This window comes from Lemur catta, chromosome 11 (genome assembly GCF_020740605.2).
Source record: "Lemur catta isolate mLemCat1 chromosome 11, mLemCat1.pri, whole genome shotgun sequence".
NCBI classification, from domain to species: domain Eukaryota; kingdom Metazoa; phylum Chordata; class Mammalia; order Primates; family Lemuridae; genus Lemur; species Lemur catta.
The window spans coordinates 10,145,198-10,164,007 of NC_059138.1; the positions used below are offsets into that span (position 1 = coordinate 10,145,198).

At 43.1% G+C, this 18,810-nt stretch overlaps 1 protein-coding gene and 1 long non-coding RNA gene across 3 annotated transcripts in view; one reads left to right on the plus strand and one right to left on the minus strand.

Moving 5' to 3' along the window:
* Positions 1 to 546: 546 nt before the first annotated feature.
* LOC123647418 (prolactin induced protein) lies at positions 547 to 7,141 on the minus strand. Its single transcript, XM_045564848.1, has 4 exons — positions 7,037 to 7,141; positions 4,585 to 4,693; positions 996 to 1,110; positions 547 to 671 (listed from the first exon to the last, which is right to left on the minus strand). The coding sequence occupies exons 1-4, from the start codon at positions 7,129 to 7,131 to the stop codon at positions 547 to 549; spliced, it is 444 nt and encodes a 147-aa protein (XP_045420804.1). The 5' UTR covers positions 7,132 to 7,141.
* Positions 7,142 to 16,696: 9,555 nt separating this feature from the next.
* The window catches only part of LOC123646991, an 82,384-nt gene continuing 80,270 nt past the window's right edge, over positions 16,697 to 18,810 (plus strand). For both annotated transcript variants that reach the window (XR_006738106.1, XR_006738105.1), the window contains exon 1: positions 16,697 to 16,856. This is a non-coding gene — a long non-coding RNA (uncharacterized LOC123646991). The remainder of the gene's footprint in view (positions 16,857 to 18,810) is intronic.

The following is an 18,810-nucleotide window of genomic DNA, read 5'->3' on the forward strand; positions in this document are numbered from 1 at the left end:
AGGCCTGCTCTGTCCAATAGCATTTTTCTGAGATAGTGGGAATGTTTAATATCTGCACCATCTAATATGGCAGCCCCTGGGCACATGTAGCCATTGAGTTCTGGAAATGAGGCTAGTTAGTCCCTGATTCTGCTGCTTGCAGGGTGACTCCCATCCCCTGGGACCTGAGCAGCTCCTGGAGGGCAGTGGGGTGCAGAAGAGCCAAGTGGCAGGGAGGTGTGGGTGCCTGTGCTGGCTCTGCCATCCCTTTGCCATGAATTTTAGGGCCACTGCTTTTCCTCTCTGAGAGAACAGCTCCTTTCTTCCCTATTTCTGCTTATTCTCATACCTGTGGGCAGTGAGAACCCGTAGAATCTCCTTAGTAAGGCCACATATTCTAGAAATTTGGGGCACTCTGGGGCTGTTCAGGAGTAGATTTTGTAGAGAAGACATGACGGAACACGGAGAAAGCTTGCAAGAAGTTTATTTTACAGACCACAAAAGATATTCCAGCCAAGTCTCCTTAGAGGAAACCACCTGGGTGTGGTGAACAGACAAGGACTTCCATTATTGTACAGCTAGATTAGTAGAGTAAAAATACCGGTTTGCTCTGATGGGGATCACCGCTGCATCACCAGGGCAGATATTTAGTTCCCGAATGACGTCAACCACTGCTACAATTGCCATACTTCCTGAAAAAGATGCGGACAAAGATCATTTCTCAGACACTCCAGCCGTGTCCTGTCTTCTCGACTAGTATCAGGAACCTGCCCACAGGGGTTTGGTTTCCCCAATTCCTTTGCAAATCTGTCTCCCATATTAGCTTTTCGCATACAGTGCCTCCCTCTTGGAACCTGGGTACAGTCGCATCTTCCCTCCCACTCTCCTTCCCTCCCCTTCTGGCCACCCTTCCCCCACCGGGGTTCTGCTCTGGTTCTGGTTCCAGAGCCACATTTCTGTTTGTAGCTTTTCCTCCTTGACAGTGCTTCCCTAAGACAACTAACTCTTGCACTTACTGTTAGGCCGAAAGTCCCAGTAATGGTTTTTCTCATTATCTTCACAGAGGCAGGAAGTGTATGCATAGTTAAATGAACCATCTATGGTGACGTTGCTTCTGAGATAACTTTTACACTGATGAGGAAAAGGTGGGAGAAGAGCAAGGACAGGTGTCAGTCTGGGAAATGCGAAGGGAAGGGAGAGAGGAGAGGAAGAAGCTGGAGGGCACAGAGCTGGGACGGAGGTGGGTTGGAGGCCTGGAGGTGTCTGTTTCTGTAGTACCGTTTCAGCAGCTAAGTCTGGGTCACACTGTCAAGCTCCTGCCTTAGCAGTGTGGGCGTAAGGCCCAGGAGAGGAAAGGAAGATGCAAGGGAATCCACAGGGCAAGAGGGCTTGTCCCGTGGTGGCTGTCCATCTGGGAAGCAGGCTGGCCTTAGTCACCAGCCAGAGCTTTAGGCATTGACCTGCATTAACTTTTACTCTGTGAGCTAGTGAGATGGCAGCTTGGCCACTTGAGGGTAGGAGCAAAGGCCAGGCCTTGTAAGAACTGTGACCAAGCCCCAGCCATGCTCCTCAGTACTTTGTGACCTTTTGTGATTAAAGTTACACCTCTCACTGCCATTTTCCTCAATTGTGAGGTGGAAACAATGAGCTACAAAGCCTGGCTGTTAGGTAAGCACACAGAATCTTGAATGTAAATTTCTTTCTTTTTTTTTTTTTTTTTTTATCTTGAGAGAGCTTTGCAATTGAAGACCCCAGATTATTGTATATATAAATTTCAGTGGAGTCAGGAAGATTTTGTCTAGTTAATGTTAACACCGGGGGTTTTATCCTGGGGTCCATGGACCCAGAGGTATCTGTGGATAGAATTCAGTGAGTCTGTGAACTCAGGTGGGAAAAAAAAAATGCATCTTTATTTTATGCAACCTCTAATTGAAATTTAGCATTCTTTCAGTTACGAATGTCATCAAGGAGCCACAGTAGCATTAGCAGTATATGTGATTTTATCACAAGGAGAAACATAGATATGTTCCTACCACTTTACAGGTTTAGATTCTTGACATACTACCTGCACTCGTCACTACCTGGAACATATGGCAGTTATCAGAGAGGCTACGTGTTCATGGCTGAGGCCATCTGGCTGCCTGGCCACCTGCCCGTCTCCTGCAGCTAGCTCGGATACCTGGCAACTCTGCACGGAATAGCCCTTTGGCCCCAAACAGTAAATTCAAGCATTTTCACCATTGGAGTTTTACTCAGAATGCCTTGGAAAATTCTGGTATTTCTTTAGAGAAGCCTACCCTTGCTTTGTTTAGCTTTTTATTACATTCACAATATATCTTCATGAATCACAATTTTCACCACTTGTATAATCAAAACAAAAAATCAGAGACCAGCACACAGTTTAATGTACTTCTTCAAGCTAAGGAACAAAGGCCATCAAACAGATCAATGATGCCTTCATAAAATAAAACTTAACTTGTCTGCATTATCAACGTATTGCCTTTCCAGCTAATGCGTTGATAAAGAAACACATATATTGCTGTATCACATGTTTGTTTTTAATAATTGTATCATTATTATTCAATGTGGTATTTTTCCTATGTAATCCAATGCACTTTATGCATTCAGAAGCAATTTTCTGATAAGCATGCCGTAGACTTCCTGAAACCAGCAAAATTGCCCATAGTACTCAAATGCTAAGCATTGTGGTTTTACCACAAGTTTTCTTCAGCCTTAAAGGGCTGTATAATCTTTACATTCAAATACATGATGGTAGATATAATCTATTCTAATTGTAAAATAAATAAATGTGAGACTAAGACTTCCTTTGTTCAAAACTTCAGTCACAAAAGCATTACTAATAGACAATGAGGATAGGTGGTAGAAATTTTACACTTATATAAATAAACAAATTATATTTTACTAAAATTTTAAATATATAAAAGATATTTTTATAACTATATTTTATAATTGATAACTATAAATAAAAATTGACTGACTAGAACTAACAAATTTTCCTTTCCTATAAATTCTTTCTAGTTTGTAAAGTTACTTAGTCTAAAGAGTTCTTTAGACTTGTACTTGGGTAGTAGACCTGCTTGTACTTGGGTAGGTTTTGAGAAGATCACTTATTTTATTGTACTAGCATGATTCTTAAAAGCATACTTTTATTAATCACAATAGCACAAAATTATATCACATGTCATTCTATAGATTCAAACTCATTTTATTATACCTATCACATTTTCAGGAGTGAAAATGTACTTTCATTACCTATCACCACCAGAAACTACCACTATTCTCAAAATTTTATATACACATTATTTATACATTCTCATTCTCAACTGTAGTGATGATAAACAAAACTGAAAAATTATGATCCAGCCTCCCTTCCACCCCAAATTAGTACACATGGCTCAGATTCTTGAACTGCAAACAGAAACATTTGACAAGGCAGCTGTGGTAAGGAATCTTTCTCTTCCAGATATGGGATATTTCTAGAATGTATTTTAATGAATTGCAATCTTTATGCTCCCAAATATGTTTCCTTTTTAATCATTGTCCCGAAATCTCATTTGAATTAAGAAACTCATGCTGTGGGGAGAAGATACTCAACAGAGGGTGTCCTTCAAGAAGGGTCTGGGGCAGGAGGCAGGGAGAACAGGGGACACATAGGTTGTGGCCCTAGAACAAACATAGTTAACAAGGGGCAGGGGCAGGTTGCATGTCTGTGATGCCTGAGAAGACCACTGGCCAGGAGGAGACACATTGGACAGGCAAGAGTCTCTGTGGGTTAATACCTGCATAGGTGTCTTTTCTTTGTGGCCCCCGGCAGCTAGACAAGGGGAATAATGTTCTAATGCCAAGCTGCTCAAAGTATGGTCCTTTGGGCACAGCTTCAGTGTTCCCTGGGAGTTTGTTAGAAATCTAGAAGCTGTGGCCTCTCGCCAGACCTGCTGAATCAGACTCTGCATTTTAACAAGATCCCCAGGGAAATTTTATGTATATCGTTTGAAAATCTCTGTCTAGTTCAGAGATTGGAGTTCCCTCTAGGACTGAGCTGAACCAAGGGAAAAGGAGAGATGTGTGTGAGCTCCTTGTCAGGGAGAGGAGGCTGTAATAAAAGTCAACTGCTGGTGGCCCAGAGCAAAAGAGCAGAACAAGGGCAGAAAGCACAATCCCTCAGGGCTTATTGGAGAGGAAGAATCATATATTCTGCCCATCCTCTTCTTCTCACCTGCCTCAACCTACTGAATGGGGCTGCATTTTTTTTTTCTTCTGAGAACCTCCCTTCCACTTCCATCCCAAACCCATCATGCTCAAGACCTTGGAGGAACTTTTTCTATTCTCCATCCTTCTCATTTCTCATCTCTTCATTCTCTCTTTCTCTTCCTTCCTAGACCTCTCTGGATCAGGATTTCTTAATCTGTAAAATGAGAAGTCATCTGCCTCACTCCTACAGTTTTTCTGCGGCACAAGTAGCATGACATATAGAAGAATATTTTAAGTATAATGTACAATATTAAAGAGAGAGATTAATTAAACTGTATTCGTAATCAAGGAGCTGGATTTTTTTTGAAGTCATGCCCCCAAGCCTCTACTTACCACCAAACATTCATGCAATTCTGTTCGAAGGTTAAGACGCAAGGTGACCTCGTCATTTGCTCGTGCTTTCTGGGGCACTTGTACATTCATTATTATTGCCCTCCTGGATCTGGGAAGAGAGAAATGCAGACATCAGAGATCAGAGACAAATGCATGAGAGAGGGGCTGCCAAGAGCAGGGCAGGGTGCTCGGGGATCATGCGAGGGAAGGGGACGATGGGGGTCGGATCAATTGCTCAGTGTCAGAATCCCTGGAAGTTTTGTGTGTTGGTTGGTTTGGTTGCCTCATACAGATTTAGTTTTAGGACGCTTCATTGAAAACTGAGCATTTTCTTTCCTTCCGTTGACAAAAAACAAATTTAAAAAAAAGAAAAAAAGTACGATACCGCCTGTCATTTCCTAATAACACCCTGTGGGTTCTGCTGATTGTCTACTGAGTGGGACACTCAAGTCATCATTAGAAGAAAATTTCCTATCAACACAATCACGTTAACTCAGTAAACATCTCAGTGCCGTAAAGGAGTCTGTCGGGCCATCTTTGAAGGTACTCCTCCTTTTGTTCCTGGATAGGGTCTAGGAATTTGTGTCTATTTAGCTCTGTGGGGGATTTGGACACACAGCCCTGTTTGGGAACTTTAGATACCACTGTATGTTTGGACCTCACACCACAGTCTGATAGAAAAAGGAAATGGAGGCAGAGAAAATGGTTCAATATTCCTCTTCCCTCAGTGAGGGCTGGGTTCAGGGCCAGGAAAGTTACTTTCTCTTTCCCAGGAACTTCTGGCTACAGTGCTTTGGGGTTGGGTGGGACAGAGGGAATGTGGTTTCTTAGCCCGAGATGCTCACAGCCCCGTTTTCCTAGGGCAAAACATCTCAGCAATTACTCTAGTGCTCGGTGCACAGAAAAGGGGTGTGAAGACCTAAGCGTCTTCAAAATCTCTCCCCTTTGTGAATGAGTTTAGGACCAGCTGATAGAACTGAAGGATTTCCTGGAATGAGGGGCTTTCAGTGTTCAAACCAGGGAAGTCCTGGGCAAACAGGGATGGTTGGACAGTCTAATTAGCACAGCTTATTTCAACAACTTGCTCTCCTCAGGGATAAGTGGAGTGTCACCCAGGTCTGAACCTGTCTCCATGCAGGGTTTCTCAGGACACTTGTCTCCATGACACCAGCTTGTCAATACCCTGGACGGTTTCCTGCAGGACAGGACATCTGGCCATGCCACAGAGAGCACCTCCAGGGTCACATCCCAGAAACCCCGCACTCCAAATGCGGCTGCTGTAGAGAAAACTCCCTAGGTGTTTTGGGTATCCCTGCTTCTCCTCAGACCCTGGCTCCATTTTCTACTGAAGGAAATTAGAAATATTTTATCCCCAAATATGTTTCTTTGCCATATTTTAAGATGGCCACCAGAAGTCTCACAGATAGAAGTAACACTGCAAAGCTGTCTTTCCTGGGCGTAAATTTACATCTGTACAGAATACAGCCAAGTATATCCTCCCCTGGACCAGAAAAGATTAATTGAGAGTCCTGACACCTTTTAAGGTCTGAAAAGAAACATTTATAGTCTATTCTCTCTGAGGGCTGCTACATGTTTGTCATTTAAATAACAAAACCACCTTTGCAAGCTACTCAAGCCTCTTCCTCTCTCCCTCCCCCAAACTGTTTTTCTACTTCCAAGGCCCCATTCTTTAAAAACCTCTGTACCTCACAGAAGAGATGAATATTCATTTTCTGAGGGGTCCCCAGTACACATGTTAAAATAAATTTGCATAGCTTTTCTCTTATTAATCTGTTTTATTGTGAGTTGATTTTTCACTGAAACTTCCAAGGGTAAAGGGGAAGTTTTCCCTTCACCTTAACATTATTTTACTTGCCGCAATTTCCCTGCTTCTTTTAAATGTATACCCTCAGTAAGTTGGCTCCTGAACCTGTGCTCTCAAGTCCCAGGGCAGGTGGGGGCAAGAGGTGCTAGTGTTCATTGTCAGGCTTCAGGATAGGACAAATGTTGAAGCTGCCAGGCTAGCTCAACCTCATACCACAGGGCAGTGACCAGGGTCTCTCATCTTTCAGTGAATTCTGCCACAGGTGCTCAAAGATACTGTTGGAACTCACAGACCTGTTAACCCTTCTTTTCTAGTGGGCAAAGTATGAGAGGGTAAAGTATACTGAGTAGAAATCTGAATAAAGGTGTAGGTTATGAACAGGATGCAGATCAGAGTGTAGGAGGAAAACTAATTGTTAATTACAGTCCATATGTACACTGGGAGCCTCCGTGCCACAGGCAACCTAGAGAGAGGAGAGAGGTAGAACCTGGCAGGAGGTCTATGGGAGTTCCTGGGGCTAGAGTGCCAGGAAGTTGAAACAAATCTTTAGAGAGGGACAGGCAGATTTGCAGATTAGGAGAGAAGCATGCAAGGCTTTTCTGTGGGGAGGAGAAGGACATTGCTCACGTGTCTTCCTCAGCTTTGCTGGTCCCCAGCTGCAGACAGAGAACCAGGAGCAGGGTGCCGGTGCTGGCCTTGAACAGGAGCTGGAGACAGTACATGCTGGAGGAAACAGAAGGTGGCGTGTCCCAGAGAAGTGGTGTCCCAGGTGCCCAGCACACTTCTTATATGCAGATCCAGGAAGTGCAAGAGCTGCCAGGTAAATCCATGAGGTAGATCACTCTCCCCACTCATGATCTTTCCTTCTTGAGCCAAAGTTTGTTTTTCTATGGGGAAAAAAATCAACATTCAGCTAAAATGTCAGAGTCTAGAAAAGGAGTCAGATTGGCCTTCCTTATTTTCTTAGTGTCAGAGTTTCTCAAAATAGTCAGCACTTCAAAAGACACACCAGTCCTTCCCTAGCTTACAGAGATGGTTTTCTTTTCCCTAATTATACACCTGTCTGTCCTGCTGTATGTAGTCTTAACTCCAGCCACTTCTCCCCTAATCTCTGAAGGCAGAGAACCCCACTGTGGGGGCAGATTTCAGACCACAGCTCTAGAGCACATTTGCCTGATCACCTTATAGTAAGTTTAAGAGGCAATGCCGTTCAAAAAATTTCTTGGATCACTAGGACAATCAAGCCTTCCCAGCGGCCACCACTAGCCATGAGGTGGGAGAACTAGGGAAGAGATGGGCTGCTCTGAGTGATGAGGAAGTGAGGCCAAAGCACTGGTTGATGTGAAGATGTCTGTTATCGTCAACTACACCTTCTGACACCTTCTATAGTAGTGGTACGATACTACAGATGCCCAAGGGCTCCAGGGCCCCCATAGTCCCCAAGGCTAGGGTAGTATTTTAATTCTAGACAATTCCTTTAAATAGCTGACACTCCCAAATCAGACTTCTTGGCACCAAAGAGTCTACTCATTTTCTTATTGACACGGCCACTTTCTCATGTTACTGAAAGCTCGGCACTTCTGCTCTAGGCCACATCAGAAGAACAAGAACAAGTGGTTTGAGGAGAAGGAAAGAAAAGTTTATTACTTTGCTGGCAAAGGAGGAAAAATGGTAGACCTTCTTGTCTCAAAATCCAAATTTCCTGAACAGAAGCAGAAATACAGAGCTTTTAAAAGGAGTGCCCTTCAGTTCTAGGCTATTGTGGTTAAATATTCTATTCATCTCATTTCTGCCAAGGACAAAGCCCCACCTGGGCCTACCTTGGGGACTGGCCCTGGCCTGGGAAGGCTGAGTTATCTCTTGTAACAAAAGACTCAACCTGCCTCAGGGATGCAAGCCAGGCCAAAGTTCCCAAAAAGCGTAGGGGAAGTTTTAAAGAGACAGAAAATATTTTTATCTTTTTTTTTCAGGCCATTCCCTCTGTTACACTCACACTTGTCTTACATCATAAGGCACATGGGAAGACCCTTGAGAGGAAAGACTCCCTCCACTAGCACAGAACCACAGTTGTGTTCAGGAGATGGCCTGGCCCTGGAATTCCTCTTTCTGGGATGATGGGAGACTTGCTCTTGCTGACATTGGCCTTGTGTGTTTCTCTTTACTAAATTAAATCTGTTCCTTAACCTATGACTTATGACACTGTGGAATTTGTTCCTATCCTTTGCATGACAAATTGCAGCCCAGGAAGATCCTCTTTGGCAAGAGAGTGAAAATCAGAGTTCTAGGAGTTACTTACATATGTTGCTATAGCCAGGATTCAGAATTAAAGTCTAGGTGTATACTTCTAGTTTCTGGATGTATCTTTCAAAATTGTTCTACCTGCTTCTTCCACTCCTGTATCTGCCTCCTTGTTCCTTTGGATTGGACATCATTCATGTCATTCCTCACTTAAAACTTCAGCTATTGTTGGGATCACATGCTTTCTTCTCTGTTTTGGTCCCATGGACTCAGGAATAATGCTTTTGCTTTATCTTGCCCAGGTGATAATGATCCTCCTTCATAAGCACTCTCCCACATTTAACTTTTCTTTATAACTGGTCCTTCTCTTATGTACTTACTTGAATAATTTCCATCAGAGGGCCATACTAGCTAGACTGACCAAAGCATAAGGCCAAAGAATTTAGCAAGTGTCCATGTGGGAAAATCTAGGAAGAGCACTTTACTGGGATTTAGCTCCTTTGGAAGGCACAGCCCTGCCCTTGAGGATTTAGCTTTAGCACTCTTGGCAAGACAATGCTCAGTAAGGGGCAGATGACAATGGGTTGAGAGAACCTGTAAAGAGGCTGATTTCCTGAAAGCCAGCAGGACCCTTCAATGTACCTGGCAAATAAATCTTAAGTGCTGTGTAGGCTATGCTGGTGTAATGGTGAATTTTGTGTGTCAGCTTAGCAAGGCATGGTGCCCAGATTTTTGTAAAACAATAGTCTAGATGTTGCTGTGATTTTCTTTTTTAAATGTGAGTCCCATTTACATCTTAAATCAGTAAACTCTGAGTAAAGCAGATTATCTCCATAATATGGGTGAGCCTCATTGAATCAGTTGAAAATCTTAAGAGAAAACTCTGAGGTCCCTTGAGGAAGAAGAAATTAAGGGGAAAACAAACCAAAATTTTCATGCAGTAAATAATGAACAAGTCTAGTAGGTTTAAGAAGCCAAATAGAGGTTGATAAAATCAGATTGTAAACAATTTAGGAGGCTTATAGAAGAGACTGGAAAGGCACAAAGGGAAGGGATTGGGGATTAAGGAGAAGCTTGCCACAGGCTAAATTTGCAAAGAGAAAGGTGACCCTAGACTTCACAAGGCCCATGAAAGAGGAAAATAAGGAATAAACAAAAAAAGGAGTTATAGCAGCCAACACACGTGGAACACATACCATGTGGATAACATTGTTCTAAACACTTTATGTGTATTAACTCAAACTTCATAACAACCTTATGAAGTGGGATGCCATTTTTATTCCATTTTACAAGTGGGGAAACAGAGGAACAGAAGAGATAAAATATCTAGCCCAGGTCATAGAGTAGTAACTGGTAGGGTCCACTTTGGATCCAGGTTTTGTGGAATCTGAAAGTTTTGGTTTACAATATTGAAGAGCCTCTTTCAGAAATGGCATACAGACTTACAAATATAAACTACAGATACAGGACCTTGGAAGAGACACCTGTATGTAAGGAGCCCCAATGCTTCATGTCATTAACTTAATGGACACACCTTTGTATAAAGCCAGAATTTCAACACAGTCAGTCTGACTCTAGTATCTGAGATTTTAACCACTACACTGTCTACTGGTGAGAACAAGTTGCAAAGTTAGTAACAGGAAGAGCTGAGAGTCTATAATCAAGTAGTCTGTTACCAGAGTCTATGTCCTTAAACACTTGCCTTCCTGTTTCTTGATGTAATGTCATCCTAAAGTTGAGAAAAGGAAACTTAACTAAGGTTTTAATAACTTGTTCATGTCATATAGCCAACAAAGAACAAAGGTATTGCAGTTTGGTTTGGCCATATGACTAAGCCAAACCATTAGAACCCAGATAGAAGTGAAACCAAAGTTGACCCTTGGAATTACTGCTCTATTTCCTCTTGCTTAGTAAAAGCATGAGCACTATCTGACTTGTACAAGGACATTTAGTGTATACTCAGGATGTACTAGTTGTTTACTGGAGGAGATTACATCCAAGCAAAATCTCTCAGAGGTGAGAGAGGGGCTGGAGTATGACTCTATTCTTAGAAACTCTGTCCTGTTTAGTGTCATTTCTAAGGTCACTTGGGCATGTAGGGGCCAAGATAAAACTTCCGCTTCACCTTCTGAAGGTGTGCTGAAAAAACAACTTTCAAAAGGTGGATTTACAGGAGAAATGGCATATAAATTTATTAACAAACACGGGGGAGAACTAGAGAGTGATTACCACGAACACCCCAATGGGGTACAGAAGCTTATATACCATCTTGAGGTTACAGAAGGAATGCGGGCTCAGAGCACTGCCAAAACCAGGTTATGGTGGTAGATCAGGGTGTGGTGGCAAGACAGGTTATGGGAGGGAGAGAAGAGGAGGTCTGGCCGACAAAGGTGGTCTTGCTATGTAGACAAAACCTCACAGGTAGCAGCCCTCAGAGAGAACAGATGGTAAATGTTTCTTACGGACCTTTAAAAGTGTCAGACCGGCACTTAATCTTTCCTAGGTCCGGATAAGGGAGGACCTCAGAAAAAGCCTGGCTGCCTCAATGCAGATTCTCCACAGAGGCAAGTCTCGCCTACACAGACAGTTTGCAGAGCTACTTCTGTTGGTAGGACCTCCAAACAGCCATCCCAAAGTATGTCAAAGAAGCATATTTTAGGGCAAAATATTTTGGTTTCCTTCAGGCATTAGTATTCAGCTGTTAAAAGGTGAAAGACAGAATGGAGAATTATGGAGGTTTTTTTTTTTTAATGGGCAAGATTTAGAAATGGCTTCTGTCATTCATTGTGTGTCCCCATGGGCACGACATAGTCATATGGTCAAAGCAAACTACAAGTGAGATTGGGAAATGTAGACTAGTCCTCCCTGCCCAGGAGGAAAGGGAAGCAGATTTGGTGAAGTTGCTGTGTTACCATACACGTATGGTATGTGTATCCTCATTTTTAGTAGAGAATGTCAACAATAATCAAGAAGATGAGGTCTAGTTTAAAGTGTTTATTCAAGCACAAAGGTTGAGGATGGGCCCGCCCAGGGAGCACAGATGTCAAAGAATGGAAGTCAGTGTTCGAAAGTGGAAAAGTTTGGGATCGTTTATATAAACAAAGTTTATGGAAGGTTAACAGAATTTCAACAGCTTTCTAGGTAAGGCTTAGTGTATAGTTACCAACGATCTGATTAGTTTAGGTGGTCTTTTTCTTTCAAGAAAGGTATACTTAATATTCCACACTGACGATGTCCCTGCCATGAGGTCCCTGTTCTGGGTGCCATCTGGTCTGAGGTAGGTGCAGGACAATAGAGGAGGCAGTTAATCTATAACAGAGGCCAGTGCCTGGAAGCGGGTGGCCTGGTCTCTCATCTTTCCTCATCATTTACAGAACAAGAACAATGAGGAAAAAAGTTAAGCTATAATATAAGAAGCAGAACTGCAAACATGCTAGTGACTCAGATCACAGTGACATCTCTCTCAAGATTGACTTTAATAAAGTTAACCCCCGGCCAGCAGACAAAATGGACTCCCGGTGGCTGACTGAGTGCTCAAAGTTCCATAGAAGGAGACAGCATGGCTGGGTGAGGGAGTGGTCACATACTCTGTGTTCTTGGAAAGATGTTGTAAAAGTGTCACAGGACCTCCCTGTCTACAATCAAGCCAAACCAGATCCTGTTTCTGGTGGGGTGACAGACTGTAGCTGGGAATTCCCCTGCTGACCACCAGCCGACCATCCGGAACTAGCCAACTAAGACAGGCTGGTGACTTGGGGCTCAAAGGTCCTTAGTCAAGACCCTGCTCCTCAGTTCCCTGACTCTGCCCCCACCCTGCAGTTTTCACCTTTATTATCTCTGGTTCACACTGGAGGCTGGGACTCCACAATCTGCAGATTGTTTTTTATAGAAAATAAAGATTTCCCCTTTTCCTCCATAGATCTCATGGTCTTTTATTAACAACTTAAAGTGTTTGGGGGGTTCCAATGGCTTTTAAATTTTATTTCACAACAATACCAAAATATTTCTGAAAGTTGTGGTGCCCATTTACATACCATATGATGACTTTGCCAATATTTGATATTGTTAATTCTTTTAATTTTGGCTTTTCTAGTGGATATGTATTGGAGCTTATTGTGATTTTACTTTGAATTTTTGTGATCACTAATGGTCTTTAGCCTTTTCATATGTTTTCGGGATATCATATATTCCCTTTTGTGAAGTGCCTGTTCAAGGCTCTTGCCCATTTTTCAATTGGGTTGCTTGTCTTTTATTATTGATGGTAGGATTTCTGTGTATATTAATATTTCAGATATGAGCTTTTTTGCAGATTGCATCTTCCACCTTATCTTGCTTTGCATATCTTTTGATGAACAGAAGCTCTTAATTTTAATGTTTACATTTAGCAGCCTTTTCCTTTATAGTTAATTCTCTAATCCAGCTGATTTCAGCAGTCCTCTCCCCACCAGTATGCCAGCCTCTTTCTTTGAGCCTATACACCCACTCTCATGTCTGGAACTGCCAAGTATCTGAGAGACAACTGCAGTTATGGAACTCAGACTCAGACACAAAGGCATATGAGGATGGAAAGGCATGACATCTCTCGCTTATTCCTACAGCACCAGCAGCAACAACAAAACCCAGAGATCAATATCTCAGTAAATTATCCTGATGCACACACACACACAGACACACACAAAACAGGTATGATTCACAAATACATCCATAATACACATCTTATTTTGAATATAATTACTGTATTTTATTTATTTATTTACTTTTGGAGACAGAGTCTCGCTCTGTTGCCCGGGCTAGAGTGCCGTGGCATCAGTCTAGCTCATAGAAACCTCAAACTCCTGGGCTTAAGCAATCCTTCTGCCTCAGCCTCCCGAGTAGCTGGGACTACAGGCATGCGCCACCATGCTCGGCTAATATTTTTCTATATATGTTTTTAGTTGTCCCGCTAATTTCTTTGTATTTTTAGTAGAGACAGGGTCTCGCTCTTGCTCAGGCTGTTCTTGAACTCCTGAGCTCAAGCAATTTTCCCAGAGTGCTAGGATTACAGGCATGAGCCACTGCGCCCTGCCTGGCAGATTAATTTTAGTGGCCAACCTCTGCATGTAGAATTTGGGACTAAGCGCCAACACAGCAGCTCCACTAAGTACAAGAGGATGCATGAGTTGGCACTTCCCAGTGGGGTTTCTGGAGGAATCAGGAGGAAGAGGTGGTTTGTGAATCCCTTCAGGCTGGTTGGCTGGGTTTCCAACATGCCCTCTTACCTTTCCAGATGTCCTTTTAGACAGATTCTCCTTCTACAGGAAAAGTCAACAGTAGCTACACAATGGCAAATGTCATGAATATACCCTCAGGACAAGAGACAGGCTGTTCTTCCTGGTTTTGTGGATGAAATAAAGTCCTTGTGTGAGAGGCCAGTTTAATTCTCCTCCTTTCCTTGCTTGCCATTTTGCCCACTTTGATCCTGTGAAACAGTCATTGTTGAATTTTCACTTGCCAGCCTGGCACTGCCCTGAACCAAGTCTTCCACTCTCCCTCTCCAACCCTGTCTTCTGACTTGTAGCATCTGCAGGAGTGTGCCCCAGACACTGCCCTGGTAAGTCTTTGGGGATCCAGTTCAACTGGTGAGTGATTGCTGATAGAAATCCTCACATAAACCCAAACCTTCCTCTGTCTGGGTTGTGCACACAGAGATCTCACCCACACTTTCCTTATAAATGTCTACTTCACAGCCCTGGACACATTTTGAGATAATTTAATGAGATAATTGATATCAGAGCTCTGTCATTTCTGCCCACTTTCTGCATTCCACCCTTTTTAGGGTGATCAGCTCACCCTGGTTTGCCCAGAACTGAAAGGGGAGACTCCTTGATTCTGGACAAATCAAGGTGACAGATCACTCTAATTCCCCATCTCAGCTTCTAACTTGCAAAGTCCTCTAGCATCCAGGTTAATTTCCAGGGGTGTAGGTTGGGCTGAGAATGGGGTGGTGCCAGGGGAGTAATAATTCATTGCAGAACATTCCAGAATTACTCTCTTCCTTTAGATACAGTCCTTTAAATCTCTATCAGAGTCTTTGTTATTGTGGGCTTTCAGCTCAAGATGGGCAAAATTGGCCAACTGTGTGCTTTTCTTCCCTCTGTGAAATAAATGAGTAGAACAACAACAACAAAAAGATCAAAACAACAGTAACAATAACAAAAAAAAACACCACAGCAAAAAAGGAGGGGGATCACTTTATTACAAGGCCCCTCTCTTCTTATCAGTCCTATTTTTCCCAGTCCCATGAACAAAAAAGACTTCTAAAAATGATCATTTAGGGACTTCTCTGTTTATACCTCCCTCTGCTTCAAAGATCACTCTAGTGCTGGAATATCTTAGCGTCCCTTCCAACTGTCATTCACGTCCGTCACTTCTACTCAGTATTTTGCGTTCCTTTTTACAGAACCTGTTTCACTTTATCTCGCGTTGTAGTTACTTGCTTACCTTTGTTCATGCTCTAATGAAACATAAAGTTCCCAGAGGACTAACTTCTGCAGCACCCAACGCTGTTCTGCACATCACGGATCTGCAATAAAAAGTTAATCTGTTGAGTGGGGCAAGATGAGTAGCATTCAGGAAAATGGAGAGAGCAAAAGGATCTGGGTGGGGAGACACTTGGAAATGTGACCAAGTATAGTGAGGGTAGGGCAAATAGAACTTAAATAGAATATAGTGAGAAGACCAGTGTGGCTAGAACTGGGATTCCTGAATGAAGATACTGGGAGACAAATGTTGGAAAGGTACATCAGAGCCTATTGTAAAAGGCTAATTTGGGCTCAGCCCAAATCACTTGGCTCGAAGCCATGTACCATGATGTGCTGCTGGCCATTTCATCTAAACTCTGTAACAGTGTCCTGCTTGAAATGAAGCAAAACTGGATTTCTCAGGCCAATATACTAAGTGAGGAACAGGCAGTCTTTGGGTGTGGTTATTCTACCTTTGTTTTATGCTCTATCACTTGTAGGAGTAAAACACAATTACTGTATTTCCCCTTTCCTTGGTCTAGGGCTCTGTGATCAGGTACTAACGACTGACCAAGTTGCCCAAGCTCAGTATTGATAGCTCAGTTACTGACGCTTCCTACAATATCCTTAATAGAAGGACATTAACAGAATGTTAATTTTATTACTCTTTAATTGAATGTCCAGAGTCAAGCATGGTAAAATCGTAAAATGATTTCCTGAAGGGTAAGATAATTAAAAAAAGTTAAAAAGTAAAGCATACACATGTTTAAGAAAATCAAATAGTACTAAAAGGCCCGTACTGAAAAACAGTAGGCCAACCCCAACCCCTCCCACAAGTCCAGTACTGTTCCATGGAGAACACCACTGTTATCTTCCCCAGTGATTATGTGTCAAAATGTCTGAGCCCTGCGACCGGCCTTCGCTGTGTAGATTCCCTCCGGGCTTCTCCTACACCGGGTGGGGGCTCTCCCTTCCTACCTGGCAGACAGATGGGCTGCCAGAGCTCAGCTCCTAAGAGAAGCACAGTTCCTTCTCCAGGGGCAAAGGCACCACATTTCTGGTGTGCCATCTACAGGGTGGTATCTAAGGCGGGAGAGAAGAGGAGTAGAAAGCTTTAGTTGTGCATCATGGAAGTGAAGGCAGCAACAGGCAGTGGGCATTTATCCCCCTCTGGCACGGATATGTGTAGGTATTGCTAGTGAGTCACGGGGCGGTGGAATGCTGTGTGTCTACACGTGCGTGTGAACTCACGTGTTAACTGGGTGCTAGTGACCACAGTCTGGTGTGCCTGAGCACGTCTCTGTACTGGAGTTTGTAATGTAAGTCAGTGCCTTTCCGTACATGGGCCAGGGAGTTCCAACACGTGGATGCGGAACGTGAGGATCCTTGGAGCTGGTTGTTGGCCTCTTTGCCTCATTTACATATGATGCCTCTGGAAGTCCTGGCCCAGGGTAAATATCCGGCTGCAGGCCCGTGCTTTCAAACATTGAGCTAAATCGCTTATGAAATCAGGCTAGTTTCACAGTGTTGTTTTTGGATGATTCAGGAGACATGGATCTTTGGGACAGAAAATTAACCCTGTACTACTAGTCCTGGAATAGCCTGGGCAGGACTGGGCCACCCTCATGAGCAGCCGAAGAAGGAGCTGTTTCTCTAAACTCCTGCAGGAGCACCCCAAGAAACCCCCCAGTGATTTTCCAACCAGGCAGGTAAGCCAGATGAAGAGGGGACTACCTGTCTATTTCATCTTCTGAACACATTAGGAGCTGGGACAGAGTGAGGTAAAAAGATGCCTCTCACTGAGCATTGAACTGGCTCTGAACCAAAGGGGGAGACATCCCCATGGGGTGAGTGGGGAGGAGGGTGCTCTCCATCAAGGCCAGCTGCCCAGGATCACTGCACAGGCCACACAGCTAATGTCACCACCAGTTAATAGAACCCAGGAATTTCAGTGAGATTTAGCTCGTAATACACCATCCTACCTTCTCCATTTGCTCATTCCCTATTCTATTATCTGAAATGCCTGAATTTCTGAAAGGAGGGATATAGGTATGAAGAAATAAACTTATTACTTCCTTCCCCCCAAAAAAATTCCAAAACACACCTAAGGTATAGGCGGATTAGCTGAGTGTGGTGCCCTAGACTGCCTGGCTACGTGGCCAGTGCTATCGACCAAAGCTAGAAGGATTTCATTAGTCACTGGGCCCTGGTAAGCTGATGTTCTTTTCTCTGGCAATGCACTAAGAGAGAGTCTTCATGGTTCTTGATGTGTCTGTACATTATAATCACCTGGGAAGCCTCATCCTAAACCAATTAATTATATCAGAATCTCTGGGCATACTGCCTGAGTGTTTAAAAACCTACCAGAAGTGGTTATAGTATGCGGCCAGGGTTGCAAAACACTAAATTGAGGAACCCCCTCATCCTGAAAACATGAACCTAGAATATTCAACTGGGCACCTAAGATATTAAAAGTGGAATCGTCACTTTTTCAATGGTCGCTATGTCTCCTCTGTTCTTATGATGGGGTAGTAACTGCTCACCATGTGCAACCTTTCCTGATGTTCAGTGGACATGTCTGGAAACTGTGAGCTGAACCTATTAGGTTTCCTCTTTCAGGAATTTGAAGGGCAACCCAAAGGCAGTGGTGGCCATTTGACCTGAATGTTCAGGGTATGTTGGAGCAAGGCAGTCATAATGAATGCACCTATGACCATGCAGATTTAGCAGGTGGTGGGGACTCGGGGGAATTGGTCAAGAGAGGAGAGAGGAGGAAGGAGCAGCTGGAGAAACAAAGGAGTGACGGGGGTAGGGGGCACAGGTGGGAGGATGGCCAGTCCACACAAATGCTGTGGCCCCTGACCTTTTCCCAGATCACACTGCAACCAGAAAGACCCTGTCCAGAACTCTGATTCAGAACCATGAGTGAGCAAGTCAAAGATCCTTGCAGATACTGTTTCCTCTCACATTTTGAAGCCTAGCGTATACCTGTCTCCTTGTCTCAGATGCACTTCGCTCTCCTCTCTGTCACTCAAATGCCTACTCCTTTTTGAAGAATAGTGTGAATGTCACTCCCTCCTGGCTCCCCCAGAACAAGTGACAACCCACTTACCTTACTCTTTACTTACACAGGATTTTGCTCCATAACTTTATTTATTCTTTTCCATGTTAAATGGTAATTTTCTGTTTACTTGTCTTCTTTATTAGTTTTTGAGCTCCTTGAGGATAGAGATTATGCGTCATTTACATTTTTTTTTACCAGTATCTAATATAGATCCCGGCCTATAGCAGTTGTTGAATAGATGCTTCTTAAATGAATACATTCTTAAAGATCAAATGGGCCTGAGTTTGTTGAACTTTTCTGTTTACTCATATGCCCCCAAAATGTTGATAAACATGATAAAACCTTTCCAGAATTGGATCTGAAGGTTGGAAACAATTTTCCCCAGTAATTCCTTATTTAAAATTTCTACTGAAAATCCTTAGCACAAAATTCTCCTCTTCTATCTTTAAATATAATGCTATGAAAGCAAAAATTAATAGGAGAACTAAAAGACAAAAATAGTAAGACAATTAGTTTATTAGACTGAAATTGTATTGTTATTTGTTGGCAATGTGCCTTTACAAGTTAATTATCCAAATAATTAAAATGAGCCAGTTAGT